At 42.4% G+C, this 24,418-nt stretch overlaps 1 protein-coding gene across 8 annotated transcripts in view; it reads right to left on the bottom strand.

Annotated features, from left to right (window-relative positions):
* The window catches only part of GRAMD1B (GRAM domain containing 1B), a 140,181-nt gene that overhangs the window by 71,257 nt on the left and 44,506 nt on the right, over positions 1 to 24,418 (bottom strand). For 6 of the 8 annotated variants that reach the window (XR_012997028.1, XM_076358421.1, XM_076358427.1 and 3 more), the window contains exon 2: positions 15,893 to 15,970. Coding sequence is in view for 7 of the 8 variants with exons in the window: in XM_076358421.1 (XP_076214536.1) it covers positions 15,893 to 15,970 (78 nt within the window). In the remaining variant the exon portion in view is untranslated. Of the gene's footprint in view, positions 1 to 10,574; positions 10,754 to 15,892; positions 15,971 to 18,819; positions 18,865 to 24,418 lie in introns of those variants that run through there. The other 2 variants (XM_076358429.1, XM_076358424.1) reach the window with 2 other exon arrangements.

Below are 24,418 nucleotides of genomic sequence, written 5' to 3'. Positions count from 1 at the left end.
GTCACTTAAGAGCTAGTCCCAAGTTTTCCCTCCTGCCCTCAGAGATGCGCAGAAAAAGCATCTCAAGCAGATGGTCCCAGTTTAGATACTTGACTGGAATCTGACACAAGACCTGAGTCATTGCCTTCCCCCCCCAACTCCTCCTCCCTGCCACCACCCAAAGGTCTAGTAGGATGCTGCAGAACAGAGAAGACCCTCTTCTCAGCTTCCTTTTGAAGTCTGAGCTTCTGCAGGGAACAGCAAGCAACCCATCTTCTGGACGTGCTGCTGTTTCTCCCTCCTGCTCTATGGGAAGGGAGAGTGACACAACCAACCCCCCCAAATGGGTACTTTAGGAATCAGAAGAAAGGAAAAGCAAGTGGGTTCTGGGCAGTGCACAGGTAAAGGAGGAGGGATCAGACATGAGGAGGATGGAAGTAGGGAAGAAAGAGGCAGCTTCTGAAAGGAAAGAGCGAAAGGGGTCAGCCAGACAGGTAGAGAAGCAATGGTGCAAAATAAGCATACCAGAGACAAACGATTCAAAGAGAGATTTACACGTGCAGAGAAAAATGCAAGGAGGCGGCTAATCATCTGCACCCTACTGAGAACACTCACCTCAGTAACACTCAGAAATGATTGGGCCTAAACTAGGAACTCTTTGGTGCACACTCTCAGCTCAGACTGAAAATATCAAATCATCATCTAAGCTAAAATTTGTCCCAGCATCAAGAGGCATCCGTAGCTGCCGCGGCCCTGCCTGCCTGAGGCCGGCCCTGATTGGCGGAGCAGAGTGACTTCATGCCGCCCCATTCATCACCGAGCTTCTCCCTCCCCGGTCCTGCAGGCTCCTCCTGGCCTACTTTACTACGGTAGATCACTCTGGAGCCTATTAGCTAGGAACCGTTGCACGCAACTCCTCAGAGCACTCTGGCACTAGGAAACCAGACAGACATGAGCAATCCTGGCTGGGAAGGAGGTAGAAAAAACACTGCAGAGCCCAGTCAAATTAAGAGCCTCTGAGGGCTAGAGACATCACTGCTTGAAAGTGCTTATTCATACAACAGTGCAGCACGCTGTGCTCAGGCACGCAGCAGGCACCACAGTATAGTACACAAAGACCAGCGGCACTGGCAAATAATTTACAACACGCTAAACAGTCTACACACATTGAAGGGCAGCTATATAGTCCCTGCAAAACCATACTGCTACTATTCCCTTGTGCACAGGCATATACACACCCCATCCATAGAGCAGACCCACTGCATTTTATTATATTAAAAGTATTTTGCAGTCCTGTCATTAGTATGCAGTGGAATATACATAACAGACAGCACTATCATGCAGATGTGCAATGTAAACAGTAAAGAGGGTCCAGCAGTCCACAGACAGACAATACTTAGCACTCAAACCACCTCTAAAAAGGGCCATCAGTATACAATATACACAGAGAACACTCCCACCAAGTCCTGTCTTGGCATACAAGAAATGTATATTTCTGGCATGTTTCTCTGTTGTGATGCATTCATGCAGTCACCTGCTTATACAAATCAAGGCTGCCACACTTCACCTTTTTACCCAACATATTCAAATACACCACCCTCACACTTATCAGGGACAAAGCCCATCTTATGAAGACACATAGATCATGAGCCATGGGATGCCATAAGATATATTTTTTAATCTCCATCCCAAGCATTGCTGTGGAGCTGCAATGCAGCTTCAACATACCCAATCCAATGCCACATAGGAAAAATATCACCACACCACCTGAGTTAGCTACAATCACTAGGATAAGGACTGTCATCCTTGTTGCGCACTAGATGGATTTCCACATGCCTCCTATGCTGTAACACTGATGACAGCAGTCCGAAAAGTAACCATAAGACATCCAGCGCAGACACAGAGATACACAAACAGCAAGTGCACATACTGTGGACAATCTACTCCCCAAACCCTCTTGCTGTCATTTCCACGTTGCAGTCTCTTTACAGCGGAGGCTATCTGTAGTTCCAGCAGGGTGCAACAGCTCATGAACTTAAGAGCAAACAGGAAACATCTCCTGAGGAAGTCCACTTTTCAGAAGGGAACAACCCACTATGACACACTTGAGGTCTGGGTAAGAATTCAAAGCTCTATAAATAGCTACAACAATAGTCATGTTAGGTCGGGGTTTGAGCTTGTAATTGCCTCCAATAAGATATCTTACAAATTAGAAAACATTGCTTGTTATAAGCACTACCTGCAAGTGTCACTGCCCCTCCAAACAGTCACACACTGTCACAACTCTCAGCCACTAGAGCATCCTCTGTATAGATACATCATTGTGGCTTTACTACTGCCCATCATTACAGTTCTAGCTTCACACTAACCCAAGCAGACTCACCTCAAAGATTCATGGCAACTGAAAAATTTACTTATTCAAGTACCCACACAGTGGAAACAAGGGGCTTAGAAGGCTCAGACAGATTAGTTCACTAGAAAAGGTGCGTGACCTGCAGGCACAGAATGCAACATGCTACCTGTAAGGCACCACTTCAGCTGCAGTTTGATTCTCCCATACGGCAAGAAAGTCAAGTCTGCAGGAGTTGGGGGAGCAGTAAAAAAAAACCCTGTGCCTCTGTGAAACATGCATGCAAAACAAAACCTGTTAGTAACAGAACCAGTGGGAGGGAAAACTAGAAGCAAATCAGGAAACATTATGGGGAGAGAGAAAGAACTGCTACGAAGAATACCAGAATGTAAGGAAGAGATAGTTTAACTGTTATGCACCTTAGTGTACAGATCCCCAGGAAAAATGCCAGGTGGATAAACTCCTGAATCCTTCCTGAAGTCAGTGTTCTGCAGCTCTACAGCCTCTGCTGTCAGAGAAAATCATATGCAATCACAGCATCCGCAAGCTAGGGCACATCTCCGTTTCCTGGGGCGGGGGGGGGGAATGTATCAGAAGGGACTCCCTCTTTGCTGCAGCAGCTGGGAAGAGACATGAGACTTCTTTTCCAGAAAGAAAATATGCATTTCACACTCCTGGCATCATGGGAGCTGTAGTCACACTGTCTACAGAACAAAGTGCTTGTAAGCCATTTCTTTCTAAGCTATGTGAATGCAGCATTTGTCATGGCATTCAAGTTAGAACTTAGGGTCTTGGAAGGGAGAGCAAGGTAGAACAGCGTCACAGCAGAAGAGCAGTAGCTTCAGCTATCCCAGAAGAAGAGAATGAAGAGAAGCTCCCCTCCATCAAAAGGCGAAGAAAAATAATTCCCTACAGAGACTTTGGAGGAGGAAGAATACTATTGTGTAAGGAGAAAGAGGGTCAGTATCGGGAGGGTGGAGAAACTGGGATGATTCAGATTGCTGAATCAATGTTCCTTGAGCAACATTATGACAAAAGAGGGCTGCTGCTTTCAGACAGAGTCTTTTGGCTCTTTTTCCCCTCATTGTCTTGCATGTTTGAACTCTTAACCTTCCATTTGCTTGAGATGGTGCAATAACCTCTCCCACCCCAGAAAGGACTCATTCACTCTGTAAAGGGGCAGGCTAACAACAGAACTTCATGACTCATGACATGCTTCATAGAGAAATTCCTCCTTGATTTGAATTCGTCAAGAAATGAAAAGCCATCTTCTGATTTTTACCTTCCTTTGCAAATAACTTGCAGCCACTGGTGAAAAGGCAATAAGATTTCATTACCTTGAGCACAAATATTATGGCCTGATCATCTCCCTTTTCATTTAGGTCAAGATACTCTGAAATAACTCATGGCATGAAATAACTCACATCACACCACAGCCCAATACCTTAACAGAACAAGATTTTCACTCACGATAACACTGAACATCCGGTCTCTCAAAATCAGAGTACTTTAGTGCCTAACAGCCAAGACACTTTGGATCCTTTGTAACTTAAAAGTCTTTCAAGTACATCGAGCTAAATCTTTATATGGCGTCCAACAACCTTCAGTCTTTGGGTTGGCACTGCCTAAGGGATAATCCATAGACACACACAGGTAGCACACTAGAGAAACAAAGCCTTTTGTACTCATCTGGATCCGTGGGGTGTCTAATGCAATATCCTATCCTGGGCAAAAACTAACCTCATATGTTTCAGAAAAATGGGTGAAAACCTTGTAGCAAGAACATAGACCACAATATTTTGGTTTTAAGAATAAAAACCCTAGAGAAATGACTGCAAATTCATGAGAGGAAGAGAAAGGTCCCAGATCCTTCATGTCTGAAACCTGAGACAGAAGAAAGTAGCTAAAGCAGGGTCGTAACCACAAGCTTCCAGTTTGCAGTCAGGGGCATTTCAAATCAGCAGTGAAAGCCTCCTACAGCCCAAGTCACTCACTACCTCTTGCATGTTCAAGGGGTCTTCCAGTAGCAGTAGCACTAGCAACAGGGTAGAACAAAGGATGGCAGGCTGAAAATAGGAATACAATACAGAGGATGCCTGTTTTCCCAGTGTCACATACCACAAAGCTACACTTCATTGGGAAACCCAGAATAAAGATCCCTAGTTTGAGGGGACTGATGCACAGCAGGTGCTGCACAAAGCAACAGCCTGCTCAACCTCACATAAAGTCTGAGTACTTACATGTCTAAGCTCGAAGCAAAGATTCTTTTCCAGAGTAGAGAATTAACAAAATCTTACAATGCTGGAAACTTTGGTAGACCCATATCCCTCAAACAGGCCCATATTACATATGACCTGCCATTTAAACAAGAGGAAGGGGTTAGAGAGAGAGAGCACATAACAGAGCACACTACAACCGAAGATTTGGGACAGGGTACTTAAGAGGGAAGGGAAAACAAGCAGCAGAGAAGGCTTAAGAAAAGTATTAGGTCAAATTTGCAGGAGAACAGGAAAAAAAAGCAGAGGGGCTCAAGGACGGACCTTGGCTAGCACCATTACAATGCCTGACCTTGTTACGATGCATGGTGCAGTGGGGAAACGCACGCTGCCATCTTATCACCAAAATGCACAACAAATACTCTGCAAAGGCCAAAAAAGAAATGGATGGGAAGAAAAACAAGAAAAGAGGAGAAGGAAAAGAAGAAATGCAGAGGTCAGTGAGCACTCACACGGTTACAGTCATCTGCAGAAATGGGGAAGTCTGTCCAAGTGCCAATGTGCTCCCCAGCAATCTGAGGAAGCGTCACTTCAGCAGCAAGGGAGCAAAACACTGTTGAGTTGAAAGAGGATAGAATCCCAGCTTGTTTACACAAGCACAGTGGTTTGGGGGAAAAAGCGGCACAGAGCGGTCACCTCAGAATCCACTGTGGAAAAATGTAACGCCACCATTGAGACAGTTCTAGGATGGCTTTTATTGATATTATTGTAGTCACTGCAGTTTGGCCCCAGAGGGAAGGAGCAGTGACTAGGCTGATGAGAAAGCAGAGCTATGGAGAGATCTCCAAAGAGCTTGATCTGCACAAGAGGCACTGGTCTCCTTTCTCTGCTCTCAGATTTCTTCCATCACAGGCAATTCAATTTTAAAGGCACAGCTGCCTTTATGTCTCCGCCAGATATGCTGCTGCTGCTACACAATAAGATGCAAAAACCCGAGAGAGTTAAGAATTCTCTATTGAAACAAAAAGAATTTGACATTAATAATTACCAGAATGAAATTCTCAAGGCCAGAATTAACCAACTACCATTTCTCTTCAGCTAGACTGACCATTACCAGGTAGAAGCTAACACAGCTTTTCCCAAGTCTCCTGAAACAGGGGGAGAAAAAAAACTGGTTTGAGCATTATCATCACTACCAGTTTTCTTCCAGGTGGAAAGCATGGGTATTTAGCTCAGAAGGAAGCCAGAGTATGGCTTGCAGAGGTAGAGTCCATAAAAGGATGTTCCAAGCCCAGCTGACCCATTACAAGGAACTTTTTCTGCTCTTTTCCTTTTCCGCCAGGACTCTCAGATCCACTGGTAAATGGAGCAGCCTGCGCAGCTCAGTCAGAGCTATCAGATCACCACAGGGCACCCTGTACGCTTTCTGCTTGATGATTTAGGTGCCCCCCGCTTCTCCCACCAGCAAACAAGCACTTCTTCCCAGGGACACACAGATGAGCTCCTCTTACTGTGTCCAATGCTCTGCTAAATGGAGCTAGAATCTCAGGGTGGAGAGGAAGTATGTAAAAAGAGGCAGGTAAATACAGAGTTACAGGGATCTCTTTGTAAGGTACGTAACATTTAACTACATCCTACATTAAGAAGCTATTCTTTGTGCACTGCATTTTCAAACAGCATCTTATTTCCCATGCAAGTAAGAATTAAGTACGTACTTACCGTCACCACATAATTCCCCTCCTCCCCAACCCCACGTTGTTTCTGCTTCTTTATTTTGTATTACAACTCATTTTGAATGCTTGATATTTCCCCATGTAGACAGCCAACTATAAAGTGTCAAGATGCACATATTTTCCAAGGTAACCATTGCAAATACTTGCATACGCTGGAGAGATATAGCACTAAAAGCATGGAAGAGGCCATGATAAAGTATTTATGTGCTGACTGTAAAGTTAGGAAAAAGCTGATTTGTTCAGGGACTCACATTGAGAGCAATCTATACAACAGATATCCTCCTACTCTTACAAGATAGGTGCTGTTTCACCAAGCAAATCCAAAATAACCTGAATTCCCAGTTCAGATGAGTGCCCTTAGATTTTGGGGAAAATTTTCCATCCCTACAGAAAAGTAAGAAGAAACATCCTGCGCTGAGCAGCTGGGTTTCAGAAACAGCTGATGACTGCACTGTAAAACAGGGCCCCATAAAGGTCTCTGTAAGGGCACCAGCACAGGCATTCAAGCTGAAAAAAGCTATTCCAAGATCCCCTTCCACCACTCACATAACCTGCCAGAGTCTCAGGGGAAGCTGAGGCGGCAGCAGCATGGGTCAACAGCACTTTTTCCTCGAGCTGCAGTCTGAAGCTTAGGCAGAATTATCAGTCTCTCCCTGTGCATTCAGCTTCCCTAAGCAATTGGCTAGAAAGGCAAGGCTGTGAACAGCGATGCCAGCTCTGATTTAGACATATACTATGGTCCCAGATTCTTGAAAAATTGAGGTGGGAGAACTAAAAAAATGCTGTAAAAAATAAGCCTTCAGTTTCTGCCCTTCAACATATGCTAGTCCTGTCTGTCAATTTATTGGTTCAACAAGTGGGTTTTAACTTGCTTATCCCTGCAACACTTCTCCCCAGAAGTCACTTGAGCATTTTATTTTCTTTTCTATGCCCACTGCATGTCGAACAAGTCACTACAAATTAGGAGTTTTTGCTCCATCTCGTCTGCAGGATTGATAGGTAAAGCTTGAAAGCTTTGAGCTCTTATTAAGAATCGAGGCAGATTAAAGCTGTAGCAACTCAAGTGGCTACTATCTTGAGACACCCTTCTCACTCCACTGCTTGGAATTACAAACCCCTGTACTAAGGATGGCAAAAGAGATGCTATGTACTCCTTACAGACACCACCATCAGCAGCTCAATTTGCTAAGTTGAATAGTTAACAGTAGCACAAGCTGAGACACTGTACAGTCCCCTCTTCAGCTAGGATGTCTGTTTGGCATCTCATTTTAGTCCTTTATTGTTGATTACTAAGTGGATACACAGGCCTTATTTCCACCTCCCAGGCAGTATTCTGAAGAGGGAAATGCCCCTTTCAAACTGGCTTTTTGGCTCCAAAGGCCACGGAGAAGCTAAAAGGACAAGTTCTGTTATCTGCAGTCTCCCGTACTATTTGTCTTCTCTATCAACTGACTGTTTGCTTAGATTTACAGTTTGAGTTCTGTGCAGCTAAGATCACCTTTTGCTTCCACTTAAATAGCACACCAGATCCCAGACTATGACCAGGGATCCTAGGCATTGCTGTATGCAAATAATATTAACAAAACATTTCAGTAACACATGACAAACTAGATTTGCAGCTATTCTATCTGGGGAGGGGGGGGAAGAGTTAGAGACCTGGTTAAAGACTGAAAAAGTAACACAGAACTCCAGAATGATATTTTGAGATGTACTTTTTTGGTGTTTGCCCAATACCCCCTTCCCTTCACAAGGAAAAGAGATTAGAAAAAGGGGACCTGAAGAGCTGTATGCCATCCCATCACATTTTTATTTTAACACCACCTTTGTTTTACTGCATTGCATTAATCAGTCACACCACATAAGATGGAAGCAAGGAACAACGTACTTTCAGAGCTTTTCTTTGCCACGGGAGCACCAGGCACATTCACGACATGACTCATAGGTACATCTTGGTTTCTGATGACACCTCAGTTAAAATGTTCCCAGCATGAGGAAAGGTGGGCTTCTCTGACAGGGAGACAAAGAGGTATTGCCTACGTGGTGCTCTTCTTGAGGAAACCCTGCACTGATTTCTAGCATCAGTTTGTTTCTACGAGTGTTATCAAGAGGAGGAGAGATCACTGGTACAGTTAAAATTCCCAGACCCTTCAAGTTTGGGCACATGCAATAAAATCGGAAGAACAGTTACAGCCCCTAGATGTGTCCCAGGCCACACCCCAGCTTAGAAAGGCATCCCCATCAAAAGGGATGCATTCTACACCTTGGGGAAACTCTGGCCTACAGATTTAAAGTAAAAGGCTGCAATACAGGTTCTATAGCAGTCAATCCCTGCATCACTGCATAAACCTGGCCACACGCTAACAGAATTAAGCATCAGGCTCCCCAGGAAAACCCCTCACTTCTCTGCATCTTTGAAACCCCCTAGCTCTGGCTGCGAAAGGCTGAAATCAGTTAAGTTCTCCGAGACACTCTGATGGCTAATTTTAGAGCAGGATTGAAGTTTTAGTGCTGCAACAGAAGCCCACAATGGCCTTGTCTGTCTTTATTGATCTTGCCCTTTATTTGGTCAACAACTGGACCATTTTCAGACAATCTCAAGAGGCCTTAAAACAGGCTTAGTGCCAACACTTTCCCTCTCAGAATACCCTCCTTCTCCACATTTGGTACGAAACGGAAGGAAGTCCAAGCAGAACAAATCTAAATTAGTCTTCTGAACAACCAGCCTCACTCTTAACAGCCAGTTGGCATCTCACAGCAATGACTACTTGAAAAAAGTCCTGGGTAGAACATGCGAGCAGGAAAACAAAGCCGGAAGTACAATACGTTCTGCACCACAGCCACTGCTTGACTGCAGCACTTGTTGGTAGAGGTGAGTTAGCAAAACCTGGGTACTTCTAAGCAGGTTAGTTACACCAGGAAACCCTGTCCAAGGAACAGGGGGAAATATCTTTGATTAGTTCACACCAAGCTATAGGTACCAGCATGCTCTTCAGCATCCAGTTGGTAGCCTCACTCCCTCGGACCTGCTGTTAGCAACACAGGGAAGGCTCTGAGGCACAGTGAATGCCTTGTTGCAAGGTGAAACCATGCAAACTGCTCAGCAGCTGACAGCATGCTGCACAAAAAAGCCTGCTGACAAGGGCCAAGAAAGCTTACATACAGAACTGGAGAAGACCTATGAAAGGGGATGGCTAATTATAATGCATTCCAGCCTCCTACCCCCTTCTCCGCATGCTTCAAGATAGCTGCCATAATATTCTGAGAATCACAGTGCTCCCAGAGAATACAGAGCTGACAGGGTGACCATTACTTAAGGTCTGCAAGTGAAGTGCAGTTACACAACTGAAACTTCTGCTCTTGGGAACAGGAAGGAAGGGTAAGGAGTCTGCCCAGTGTCTCAGATAAGGAAAAAGAGGGACATTAAAACGCCTCTTCACCTCCTCCTCATGTTCCTGAGCATCACGAGCTAGTGACGCAGCCATGTGAGGTCTGTCAGACCTCCTCTGCATTCAGAGATATGCAAGGGATATTGGGTTTATCTAATCTTAACTAAACCTAGTCCAGTACAGACAGAACTGATCAGGAAATGGAGAAGCAAGATCCAAATCCTGGTTCATCCTGCTGTTACATCTAGTGTTAAGACTGTGCCTTTTCTCGAAGTTACACTACTGAGCTGTATGGCAGTTCTCACACTACAAGCTCTGTCTCAGAGCTAACTGTTTTTAGAAGGGAAATAGGCAGGTATCATTTCGCCATGACAGCTTGGAACAGAGGGCCAAATTTTAAGAATTATTTCTTTTTAGTGATGGTGGGGATTCACACAATCTATTTTACTTATTGCCTACACAAAAACTCTCCATGTCATCAATGAAACTGTCTCATGAGTGGCAATCAGCTAATGCCCAGAGGCGTGATATTTGACTACATTACTATAGATAGCACAAAATCACCCTGCTCTCAAGTTAGCTGTGAACTCTTCAAAGCTCCAGGCTCCCACGCACTGAGCAACAACAACCAAGTACAGGAAAAGGCACAAGGAAGCCAATTAATCCTGCAAGGTCTCATCCTTGTCTCTGGCCCCAGTAAGACAAACAGAAGAGAGGTATCTGTCCTTCCATACCCCTCACAATCATGGAGGGGGGAACAACAGGAACTATCCCCCTTGCTTCAAATCAAAATGCTCTGAATTCAGTCTCCTTAAGATTAAAGGAGAACAAGAATGGAAGAGATTGCAAGTGGAGCACAATTTTGATGAATCAAATCCAATACTGACTTCTACGAAAAGAACAGCCTTACCTCCACTGACAGCAGAACATAGGCATACTCTGCAATTAACAACAGCCCATCTTCAAAAGAAAAACCAATGTTGGCATACGAGGAACAGGTGATATTTCCACTCACAATAACTCTGCTGACCACAGCCAATCTGGCAATCCAAGTGGAAGAGAGCTGATCTTAAGCTGCTCTCTTGTCTTATACAGCAGAGAATCAATGCTGGGGCTCAGGAAGCAGCAGCAACCAGAAGGTGAGAGGGGAAAAAGGATACTAGCTCTGAATCTAAATATTAACCATCTTTCTTATGTGACAAAGGAGACTTGCGCCATCCTGGTTAAACTTTCTATTTAATATTAAGTCCAACTGACTTGGAGTTTGGAGCTAGATCCAAATCCAAACTCACTCTAAAGTTACTGCAAGAGCATCAGGGTTCTGGTCTGGGGCCCTGTAAGAGCTTCATTAGCCTCCAAGTCTTCTCCACCAGGTCTTTAGCACCACCTTTGAAAACCTCCCTAAAGATGATGCATCAGGCATCCATCCTGATGGATAAAAGCTACTCAGGGATTTGACTAGTATTAGGACCCTTCCTACCAAGGACTCCAAATTCAGGCATCCCTTACAGCTAGCACTGTTGGAAAGAGCAGTGAGCTAGTCTCTCCAAATTTTAAACTCATACTAGAAAGCGGCAGCTGGCTTTTACTTAATCATCACCTTTAAAATAGCATCCATTCTCTTTTACTCCAGTAAGCTTTTCTCCATAACAATGCAGGAGGCCTGCACCATACTGCGTGGGTTGGCATAGCTCAGGTGACAGAGAGCAATTACACTCTGTTCCTTGCAGAATCATCACATCCAAACACACAAACAAGGGTCCCTGGGCTCTGTTAGCCCCCACCCTCCCCTTTCAAGAACAGACCAAGCATGCATGGCCATGTTTTGCCCACAGTTCTCACCTATCTTCAGCTGTCCCAAGCAATGGAAAACACCTTCCACTCTCCCTGAAGCTGCAGAGGTAGCAATCTTTGCTGTGCCTCCACTTGCAGGCAAACAGGGGCACAGTATGTTAGCGCCAACTTCTTTGTATCAAGGAGAAAGGGACACAGGCTAGGAAGATGCAGCATAAGCAAGCCCTGGGTACATAAATAAAATATGGAATTTGTCCTGACCTCTTACACACACCCCAAGGATGTAATTTTGGCACATTTTCAAAGTTTGACCTCTTTTCTGATCTTTACACAACTTCCTGGGAATCCAAGCAGCAGGCAGAATTTCTTAAACTTGTCTATGTCTTAAGCTGTTACCTTGCTCCTTGCAAGCTCTCTTTTGTGAATTTTTATCTATTATTTGAGAAACCCTTATTAGTTTACACAAAGGAGAAACAAGCCCTGCAGCCCTGGAACTAGCAGAATCAGGTACCGCACAGATTAAGGGGCTAATTAAACTGCAGCCAAGATGTAGGACATATCAATCAAATGCTGAGATATCTTAAAACTGCTCTTCCCCATTTCCCCCATTTTGATATGATCTCTAACGTAAATCATTTTGATTTACATTTAATTTTTAATGTAAATCATTTTTATATGATCTCTTGTAAACTGCCACTCACTTCTTTCCCCTCAGCCTTATTGCTTTCCATCCTTGTACTTTCCATGCTCTCCTCTCTTGAACAATTTGTCTCCTCCTTAGACTGAGTACAAGTCTAAGGACTGATTTTCCCCTCTGGTTCAGTAGCTTAACTTTTACTCTTAATTAAAATATACTCTGCATCCTAAACCTGATGGGTGCCTCAGTGTCATAACAAAAAACAAGTACTTGGATCAAGCAGAAGCAGGCTCATGAACTTGGACTTAATCTAGATGAAAGCTCAAGGTAATTCATACATAACCTTGTCTCGTTACAGTGATTATGGAGTCTGTTGTGTGCACACATCTCACCCAAGTCTCTGGCTGTCTCCGTTCCAACCTTACCTACCTACCCTTTGAATTACTTTAAGTCAAGCTGCTATTGCGAGCACAATTACTTGGACACACAGTAACTCGACTCTGCCTATCTTTGTACTTATACAGTTCGTGGTGTTTCAGCATCTGAGCAACTCAGGCTTAATTCACCACCTCTATTTTCCTGTGAGGTAAAAAAGGAGTTCTTATTTCATAAACAGCAACAGGAAACGACTCACCCAGGCAATCAGAGAGCAAGGACCTGAGCCCTAAGTTCATACAAAACCTGAACCCTTTCTAGCCTGTCCCATTAACTTCTCCTTCCTGTGGCTCTAAAAATACCTGTAAAGCACATAGTTACCCCAAGACAAAATAAAATCTGTATAGGCTCCCTCTCAGCATAAGCCAGGCATGATAGACACATGACAACTTACATGACTTTGCGGAAGGAAAGCTTTTTCCTCAGAGAAGATACACGCAGATGGCAGACCTGCTTCACTGCTGTGCTGCAGGACGCCTTTTCAGGGTATGGGTTCTGGACCATGGCAGTACTTCACAATGCACAAACCAACAGCAGCACTCACACCTCAAGAAAAAGAATTGCTAGAGAGCACCGAAGGCATCTGCCAGCAGCAGGACAAAAATTCTCAGTCTTCTCTGAAAAGACCTGAGGCTTGGAGCATGGTCCTTGGAAATCTGTCACTGAGAAGTTAACTCCACTAGCAGCACCCCCGGTACCATCTTTTACAGTAAGAGCAGGCAGGCAGTTAAGATCTTGGATATGCCTAGTCCAGATTTCAGCCATCCTCAGCTATGTATTCCTCTCCATTTTTTTTATCCCAGAGTCAACTCAGCATCCCTTTACTTTTGGCTGGGGTAGCTTCTTTCAGCACTTTCCCAGGTGTGCTGAGGTTGGTGCAGATCCTCACTTGCTCTCTGCTCTAACCCTTCAAGTGCAGCACAGGCTCCTTCTGCCTGTGATATCAGAGGCAGCATGCCAAGAGAAGGTACACCTTTCAGTACATACCACATGGTTTCTTGCTCTCCCCTCTTCTGCCCTACTCAGCTGAGCTTTTGTCACAACTTACAGGACTGCTGAAACCCTGGGTGGCTGTGGGTTTTTTTTGGTATTTGGGGTGGGTGGTTGTTTGGGTTTTTTTTTTAAGAGTTACTGTATAATAGTCAATTGATCAAGTAAACAGAACTGCCTGTAGGTCTTTAACAGAAGCAGAGAGCTCCAAACCTGTGGGTGGAGGACCTTTTGTTAGTGGTCAAAAACACTACAGGAGCAGCAAGAAAGACCCTCCTCATTCAATTTTCAAGGGTCTAGCAGTGTCAAGATGCCTCAGAAACAACCTTCAACTTTGCTAACAGGAATAGTAAATAGCAAGCTCTCAAAGGTTTTGTTAGCCTTCTAACTAATTCATGTCCAGCTTCACATCTCACATGAAACTCAAAATGTGTTGGAGTTATTTTTTTTTATTAAGTTTTACAAGCACAAGCCACCAGTGTCCAAAGGAAGACTATACCAGTGGAGCCTGATGCAATCACATTGGCAAAGGAGGAAAAAACCAAAGTGGCAATGGCAATTTACTAGCCCTCATATGGATCATTTTAGGATCAGTGTCCTCCATGAAAACAAGAAGTTGCTTGTAATTAAATCTAGGCAGCAGGAATGTTGCAGGTCCCCAATAAGAGAGGTCAGCAGGCTCAACGTCACCCTGGCTCTGCATAAATAGGTCTGAGATCTGATTGTGCTGCACCTAAAACACGTCCCTTCCAGCCAGGAAGATATTCTGAGCACCAATCTAAAGGCTCCAGTTTAGTCTACATCTGAAACAGGCAGCACTTCCAAATTATTCCCTTCTTGCTATTCCCAGAAATCCCCCATCTGAGTATTAATGAAGCCTAACCCTGTTTAACCTATGAAATCCCAGATCCAATGGCGTAACAGCATGCATTACACAGAGGAAGCCCAGGTATGACTTAAGGACCCATCTGCTTTGCTGTCAGATTCCTTATTTCCTGGCTGTAAACACCACTCCTCACTAGTCAATTATGCCAGGCTCTGCAGCACCAGAGACTGATAATTGGAGTGAAACATATGGAAGAAAAGGTTAGATACAACTACCAAGTGCTAATTCTGAGCCAAACTCTGCTGGGATATTAATTAGCTCTTCAGGGTCAGGATGTTCTCTCAAGTGAGTCAATTCCTCAAGATGCCTACTCAGCTGCTACTCAGTTCTTAATCCATTGGCCTTTGACATCATAGTGGGGAATCTGAGTTCAGTAAGCATTTGTCCTACTACACAGTTAGTAAGAAAGACCTCTGACCTCAGAGACAGCTTATGTGGAATAACTGAGTAACAGACCCGAAACAAACACTCTTCTGAGGGACCATGCGTGGATACAAGCACGCAGAGTGGAAGATGCCACATTCAGATGCTTCTCGTAATCCACTACGCAGCAGCACAAAGGAAGCAGTTCCCAAATCTCAGCATATGCCCTCCTGCGGGCTCACTACAACCCACAGTCACAAGAGCAGCTAAGTAAAATGCAACATAACTCCACTGTGCAATGCAGTAACAAAATAATGGGAATTTCAGAAACCAAAGTCCAGATGTAACGCTGGATCCAAGGGTGTTAGTGGGGAAACAGGCCTGCAGGAGCTAGCCCAGGATAGAAAGGTGGTAGTAGCTCAGGGCTCATAGTTCATGCACAGCAGAAGAAAATGAAGCAGATTCAGGCTCAAAAATATGAACTACAAGATACAGCAAAACTCTTAATCATGTGGCTCTGAGCAAAGCAGCAATAATAAATCATGCACAAAAATAAGTATTCATTTGTCAACAGCTTTTGTGCCAATGCTGCAATTTGAAGCAGTCATTAATCAACCCGAAGTACAAGAAACTTAAGTTTCTTCTGGAACTTCATAGCAGTTCTCACCCAGCTGCTAGACATGAGCTCTAGATACCTCAGGACTATCACAACATATCAGAAGTGAAATATAACAGCTAAGCTTCATATTGTCTTTGCTGAGGACAAGAACCACATATGAAATCTCACTTGTGTATTTTTTTTAAAGGATCAGAGCTGCTAATGATCACTACACAGTGAGTTTGATGAAGCTATTTACACCAGCTACAGTTTTGGGAAATGAGTCTCAAAAGAAAATGCAGGCTACTTCAGGAGTTGGATGCATTTGTCCCACAAGTTCTACTTTTAAGTACATGAAAAAATGCATCTTTTTAGACATTGATAAGACCAATGTAAATAACACTTCTTGTTAAACAACTCTGAGTAATACAGAGAAAAATAAATAAGGACCTCAACCAGCCCAGCCCATGTAATTTCACTGAGTGGTTCCAGGCATTCCCCCAATTCAGCCATGAACAGACTTACCTGTCGTCGCACATATGAGGGCTCAAGAATCGGGACGAGTCATCATCGTGGCTGCTTTGCTGGCTGCTCTGCTGACTGCTGCAATGAGACAGGAAAACAGAAGCAATTAGACAGATTTGTGTAAGTTCCTATGAAACACTCTGGCTTAAAGCCAGAACGAGAAAAACGCAAGGTTCATACTTCACATTTGGGGGTGCAAAGAGAAAACAACAGAACATAGTAAGTTCATATCTGATTTACAACAGGCGTGACTGGTTTGAAGCCTTTTAACCTCACTTAGTGACACTTTCCTAAGAACTTTCCTAAGAAATACAGACATGACCTTGCACATTGCCTATACACAGCGTTTCATCATGCCACCCCCGAACAGTTTCCTACAGCATAACATTCAAATACCGAACTGCTGCAAGTCCACATACTCCCCACTTCTAGGCAGCAGGACAAAACAGCAGTTAAAATGAACTCTTACTAAGGATGAAGTGGCCAACACTAAATTTCTGGTGGAGAGTTGCATGCTGAGCCCACAAGATGTCACTCTCCCTCTTTAAATGAGTGTTTTGGGGGTGATTTTTTCCTGTACATCTATTGTATGGAGTTAGCCTTATTCCCTTCTAGCAGCCTCCACCTGCTCCAAGGACTCATCAGGGTTCCTGCTTCTCATTTCTATAGCTTCAATTCTTTGCAAGAGCTTTCCTTCTGAGCAGTAGATAGATCTGATTCTGCCTTCAGGTAACAGACTGCAGCACAAAGAGTGAATGTTCCTGGGCTAGCTTTAATCTACTTTGCCTGGGTACCACTGGCTGTGGAGTCATGGCAACACAGCTTTAGCACAAACTGCACAGTCCCACCTGGGACACTGGGTACACTTGCCTGAGCACACAGGCTGTGCTAAAAATGCTGTGGCTTCACTATTGGTAGGACCTACGCTGTTCAAATAGAACTAGTTCAGGTATACATAACGCATGCTTGCAATCACAGCTTCTACTGCACTGTACACAGATCTGCACATGACATTGCCCAAAGGCACAGAAATACAAATACAGTATCAAAAAGGACCAAATTGCATCTTTTCATTCTAAAAAGCAATAATACTCAGGCAGTAACGCTTATTTTGGGGGGAAAACAGTACCAAAACACTGCAATAGGACTTTTCCATGAAGTCTACTTGTTTGTTTTGGCTTTTTTACCTGGCCTTGACCTTTTTAACCACTAAAAAGAGGATCCTATCTCTTGGAAGAAAACACTTGTTTCTGCTGTGCAAGAAGCATTCTCTAACTTCCCTTTCCATTTCAGCAATACTGTCTCTCCCTCTTTAAATTAATTTTTCAGGAAAAAAAAAAAAAACATTAACAGAATTTTTTTCTTCTCTGAATGTACTCTATGCTTGCATAAAGAAATTATAGCTATTCTTACCTACACCTACTTATGCTTTACAATTCAACTACAGAAAGGATACCTCAAACGGTAACAAGTGTATTGACTCGAATACGTTAAGTCCCATGCAAAAAAAAAAAAAACCACACCAAAAAGATTACTTTTACCACCACATAATATTAATAGAGAAAATACTTGAAAAGGTTTAGAAGTTTATCTATAATCTTGTCTTCGTACTTCCAAGGAATGACAAAATACAGCCAAGCAGTCAGGGGGAGAAACTAGAACCAGCAAGTACTGCAGTGACAGACCAGAACTACACACTCCGCTAACTAAACAGCACTTCTTCAGCAAATCTGTGTAAATAAATGGCTCTAACAAGCCCCCATGTTCGCTTTTTGGGGATCTGAACCCCTAAAATTCCTGTCCTCCTCCCCACAAAGTATCCTTCCAGTTAGTTTGTTTTCTTGGAAGACTGTTCCTAAGTTTTAAAGGTGAACATATCACAATCCTTTAACATGACCATTTTGCTTTTTTATTCTAAAAGAAGAGAGAAGGGGAGGAACTTTCTCTTCCCCCTATGAGATCAGAGTTTTTGCCAAAGAGGTTGGCAGTTTCCTCTGAAAAGAAAAAAGCCAATGAGTTTTATTTTCACTTAATATTTCCATCAACCACCTTGATTTTGACCAGCTTCTTCTCTGAGGTCTTCAAGGACTCCATCTTATTGTACATGACCTTTCTGAAAAACACAATAGCTGTCTTGGGGACCCACTTTGCATTTGAGAGACACCACACACACCTGGCACTGTCCGCTATTTGTGCTGCCTGTTCAGAACATGAGGCAGAAAACTGTTCTTTACTGTTAAGATAGAAAGGAGAGCAGGCTGAAGCTTTCAGAAGAAAGTAATTCGTGATCGGTATTTATAAAATCCTCAAACAAATAATATAAAAGGTTGGACATACAAAACTACAAAACTCATGCAATATTTATGACTTTCAGCTACAGATTTAAAGTACGTGCATTGCACGGAAGTCATAGGCGTGCATCTCATGCGGGCACATACACACAATCCCACAGAGAATACTTTGCTTGTTTCCCCATTGCACAGTATATAGTTTTACCATCAGAGCCAAGACAGGTAAACATTTTTGCAAAAACCTCTCAGCAAGGGGACAGATTTAATTTTCTGCTCCCACACCCACATACTTAGTCATTCTTTTCTTAAGTGTCTCACTGTAGAAAGGATAATCAGAGAACAAGAATTCTACATTGGCTTCAAGCTATAAATCAACAGCTGGGTAAGAATAATATATCCCAAAAAGCAAAGAAACATCTTTCCTGTACTTCTGAGCTTAATTATGGCCCAGTGAACCGGTTTGGAAAGAGTGCAAAAGGAACCACACTTCCCCTCCTAATTCAAAGGAATTATCACCCTTTTGATATGAGAAGGCATGGCGGGGACTGTTTCTATAACTACTTGTTTCTTCATAAAAAACCCTCCTGCAAAACTCTGCCATTTCATTTCAAATCAAGCAGATACAACAAAACTTACCAAAAGAGAATTCCCAATATATCACAGCCCAACAATAGCACCTGCAATGCTGGTAATTCCATGTGAAAGTTTACTTTTGGACAGCTATGCAAGATGAACCTTAGACCTTTTCATGCTCATCTACCCATCATTAAATTTCTCATTCAGAAAGTCCTCCAAATCAAGGTTTAAAATTTAATGGAATCCAGATATTGCAACATGTTGCAATACAACACCTTACCCCCTTGTCACTAGTGAACACAATATTACGAGCAATGAAACAAACTCAGACCAGGAGAGAGAAATTAGTTTTTACCCACTTGTCTATTTGACAGTATTCGACATGAGCTATGTTTCACTACAAGACTGTTTTGCATGGAAGCTTTGCAAAAGTTTGTGAGCTCTTCACACAAAGAAAATCATTTCAACATTCTGAATATTAGACAGTGCAGCTGTTAAATTCCCTAAAATGTACAGAGCAGTTGAAGTGCCTATTGTTTTATTATGCTTTTCAGTTCATTTTAAGTTGACCTGCTTTTAAGATGACCGTGTTCCTTTGAGGTGGTATAACAACAAATTACTGTTGTTGTACTGGAGATAATATAAGGGGAGATAAGAAAGGTACGATTTGTACTGAAAAGTAGTATGGGGGGAAGCTTTTAGATACAGTCATGTCAGTTTTGTATCTACAGAGAAGACCAAAACTGGTTAAGAACCTCAGGAAATCAGCAGAGCAAGCTTATCTCATTCCAAAGCTCAGCAATGATAAACTTGAATTTGGACAAGGCTTAAATCTTTGGGTACACAGGCCCAGCGTGCCCCTTTCTCTCTCATGATTTCAAAGACACTAAACATTACTTTAAGGCTTATACCCTGTGGTTTTTCCTCAATTCTCATGCCAATATTCAGACTCACAACATTACTTACTCCTTTAGAAACTGATTAAGAGTTTTAATACAGATCAACCATGCCTTTTAACAATTAAATCTTTGAAGAGTCTACTTCCACCGTTCCTCCATCTCACTGCTCCCAAATAATTTACCCAGGTAGCCCAAGTACCAAAGAAACCTTTTTGTACTGACTGAAAAACAGGTGTTCTGATCACACACACATCCTACTTTGTTCGAACCTGGAGAGAAAAAAAAATCAATTTTGCACTATTTGCAAGACTTCTGTATAGTGAAGAAAAATAAGTAAGAGTCAGTTTTGCAGTGGAAGAAGCTCCCTATCGTTTGAGCAATAACAGTGTATCTTGATAGGTATATAAAGGAAAACAGATCCTCAAACATCTTCAAAATCAAATTTGTATTCAATGTTCCATTTTTTATTTTCTTAACAATATCAGCTCAGTTGCCAGTCCATCCTTCTACCACGTCAGTGTGATGGTGTGCTCCCACGCCCAACCTGACCTTTATCTCCTGTAACACTGCTTAAGTGATAACTACCAGGAGTAGTCGTTAATGGATGCTGCTGATGATAGCTTCGTCCATTAACGAAGTGGATTCAGGAGCCAGATAACAACACAATAGCCCTTGGTTATTGTGAGAAATACGCCCACCTAACCACAGTTATCAGTATGTAAATATGACTGAGTCAATCATCTTACCCCTATAAATAGTGAGCAGCCCAAGAGCCCTTTGAGCTCTCCTGCACAGCAGTGGGCTGCACGCCAGGATCTCCCCTTGAGTAGGGATGCCTCTCAAGGTTACTCCTCGAGGTTGAGAGATTCCTTGCCGCAACAGATACTCGGTAAGTGACTAATAGCATGCTAAACTTTGAAATCTCAGCCAACTGATATAAAGGATTGATTATGCATATATAATCCTTTAGACATAAACTGTTGACCAAGGCTGGGACTAGGATTGGATCCAGCCCCACCTAAACTCCTCTCTGAGGAGTTTAGAAAGCAAGGGGGTCCTTTCTGAACCTCATGACTCAACGGGAGGGTGTCCCTGACAGTTTTGTCTGACCCTGTCCTCTATGCAGTAAATAATCAAGCGTACCTTGCCATCGAATCTTGTTCACTGTCGCATTTACCATTGAACTTTGTTAATTCACACTAACTCACTGTTTTCTATCAATAAAGTATTGTTGCTTCCCTCTTACGAGTGAAGTGCAGTCTCACTCCATCCACGACAGTCAGAAGACCCAACCACCACATTTCTACTAAAGAAATACATTCCTAAGAATGCTTGTTGTTACCTTTTCTACTATCTGTAATTTGTTATACATCCTAAATAGTTTTTATTGACTTCATGACCCATGTACACACACATATACTTAGATAAACACTCAAGACAGTTAACAAAAAAATAATCTTTTCCAAATCTTGCCAGAAGTGAACGTGAACAGACTGCAGGTACTAAAAAAAAAAAGTGTAAAACTTGCCTTTGTGTCTTAAATATTTAAAGATTTCTCTCGCACTTGGTCTTGGGAAGTTATAAGCTATAAACTAGACTTTGTACTATTCTTATCCTCCTGCTTTTTTTTTTTTTTTTTTTTAATCAGGCTCATTTTATTCTGAGATTTCAGTCTCTGAATAAGGCAGAGCAAAGATCTCTTACCATTTTAAGCATGAATAGGCTTTTAAAGCTAAGCAGGTCTTTTAGTAGAAGATATTTGTCCAGATTTCACAAAGTTCAGACACTCAGCTCAATGTTTGCACACTAGGAGCCTTCTAGGACTTCTATACCCTCCAGATGCGGGCGATAAGCCCACCATACTTTCACATTTGCAGGTGCATCTGGCAGATTTTTATTCAGAGGAAGTTTTTTCAACAATGATGGATGAATGGAGCAAGCAATGAAATGGGAAAGAAATGTCTGTATCCTGGAAGATAGAATCACTTAATGAGTTTGGAGAATTATTCATAAAAATGTGGCCTTCAGAAGGCTATTGTTATCCACAGCTATTAGCAAAACGTTCAGGTCTGAACCCAGATGAATATTTTGTATTCATTTTGCTTAATTAACCCCTGTATTCATAAGGCTTTGTTGGGTTCAGTATTAAGCATTTCAAAAAGGAGAATAATAGACAATGGACAATCAGGTATACATATATTCTTCAACTGCTTTCAGCAACTGTGACAACAGTTTTTGGAATTAAAAGCCACTATTTATGAAATCTCACAATACATGAATATTTTCATCAACATAGATTTGGGAACTAAAAGATAAGCAGGTTATAATCAATAGAACAGTGAACTTGCATCAAGGCTTCTGTTAAAATTTACAAAGCTTTTTGGATATTTGAACAACTAAAGGGTTCTTCTCATCTTCACAGCTGCAAGCACAAAAACTTGACTCTACCTGCCTTAAAATATATCACAAAATAATTAGGATGTCTGCCACCAGAAGTATAACAGTACCAATATCTGGTGGGAGTTACGGTTAAGTCCAAGCTGGCAAAAAAATTAAATACATCATGCCTTTTAAATGGTATTTTTGTATTGTCAAAATACATATTATTTTAAGCCAAAACTCTCTTTTAATTAAGTGTAAAAGATTTGTAATGAAAATGGAACATTTTAGATAGTGAATTCCATGATGTGCAAACAGTCTTAATTTGAAAGCTTCTGGTAAGTGTTCTTGCCCATCTTTCCTTGGCAACATAAACACAGGATAATAAAACCAGATTGACCTTCAAGCCTCAGGTGTGTCAGAAGAGGTCCCTCTGAGTGTTTTCCTACAGGGGGCTCTAGGAGCTTGTCAAAGACAAAACAATTTTATCTTTCAATTTCACCCTCCTGCTCTGCTCACCCTTCCCAGAATGTAGCCCCCCCTCATATTTCTCATGAAACAGCAGAAATAGACCTCCCAGCTGCCTAACAGCACCTCATTGTCCTTGGCAAATTAAATTCCTGTCATCAAAAGCACTGTGTTACTATGGTTGCATGAATACGTAAATGACTGCCATTACAAATGTCAAGGAACTGTCAAGGTGGAAGGGAAGGAGAAAGGAGGATAAGGGACATGAATCAGAAATCACTGACCTAAGTTCCAAGGGCTAACAGTCTCCCTCATCAAGAAGGGCTGTCCTTTGATAGACCTAAAGCTTTCAGGCTGTGAATTAAAAGCCAAAGCACCTTCAGTGATACAGCTTTCCTATAGGTGCTACAAGTTCCCACTCTCAGCATACAAGTATGAAGTTGTCAGGGACAACAGATCCTTAACACTGAAGGCAGCAAGTAACATCAGGCTTCACTAAAAAAGTTAAGGAAGATTCATGTTCAGCGAACTCCAATTGCTGGATTGCTACCAAGCTCTGTGGTAGGCAGGTACCACAACATTTCTAAGGATCACAGCACCCTTTCTGTTTACACAACCGTGCTCCATCTAAGGACTGATTCTGAAGGAGCTTCTTCAAAGAAATAGGTAGCAAGCACCCTGTTTCTGTGCACATTTCACTGAAGTTGAAATGGCAATATGCAGAGGCAAGAAGAAAGTTTGTACCCAAACTCATGCAATGAATCAGTGCAACAGATGGAAGGCAGAGCTGGAAGGTGAAATTTCAAGTGCCTTTTTTAACCTAAACTTAGAGCATGCACTACCTGGAGCCTAACGTATTGCCAGCATTCCCGAGAACCAAAGGGGCACTTCCTACTCCAGACCTTCATATCTTTTTAATAATTCAGTTTCATAGATGGGGGGGATGTAAAGCAATGTTTACAGTCTAAACCCATTAGTAATGATCCAAAAAGATAAAGGACAGTTGCATATATCATAGACCGTCATCATAATTAGTACTAATTGTGTCCTTTGCAGTCACGTTCAGAGTTAGGGAGCCAGAGTCTGAATCTGTAGTAGAGATTCTTCTCTCCTTGCTGGAAAGGGTTACAAGGGGCAGGATGGGCAAGTTTTCTCCTCCCACTGCATTCATTTCACAAATGAAAACATCGACATCAACCTTCACAGCTATCAAGGCAAGCCCTTTCACCAACATCACATTCAACAATGAACAAACATCTTGAATTTCAAAACACAATCCAGTGGAAAACAACTGTGGTAATGAACACAGTGATTTATTGTTAAATACCATTGACAGGCACAGTGCTGTGTAAGACATGAAATTCAGACGGCCCAATGGTAAATATTTGCTGACTAGATAAGATCAACAGCATTTAAGTTCCAGGCTGTTAGTAAATTAGTCAATTTTGATACTCTTGTGTGACTGGTCATCCTAAATCACACAAATACTGAAAGGCAAATATTTAAAAAGAAAACCACAAACTACCGCACAAAGGCAGTAAGAGTCAGCCAAAAAAAATGACAGAGCTGGTGAGATTCACAGGCACTTGGCACACGTTATAAAAAAATGACAAAAAAACCTGCAGTCACAGCAAACAGTACATCAGTACTCTTCATAAGAGATATGCATGCATCAATTTAAAAAAATTCAGTTCACTGGAAGCACAAATTAGGTCTCATTTAAACTTGCAGGTTCAAAAAGGAAAAAGATTACATTAATAGCTGAGTTGCTACTAAGCCATCATTTGTGCCCTCTCACATTTCAGATTAGAAGAGATACCACATAAATGGAAGTTTGTGCTTATGGACTTTCCAAAGCTATCAAAAGCAGAGAAGATGGGCTGCTTACTACAGAGATCTATATAATAAAACTC

Source organism: Aptenodytes patagonicus, chromosome 23, assembly GCF_965638725.1.
Source record: "Aptenodytes patagonicus chromosome 23, bAptPat1.pri.cur, whole genome shotgun sequence".
In the NCBI taxonomy this organism is placed as follows: domain Eukaryota; kingdom Metazoa; phylum Chordata; class Aves; order Sphenisciformes; family Spheniscidae; genus Aptenodytes; species Aptenodytes patagonicus.
This window is presented reverse-complemented; position numbering and strand designations above follow the sequence as displayed.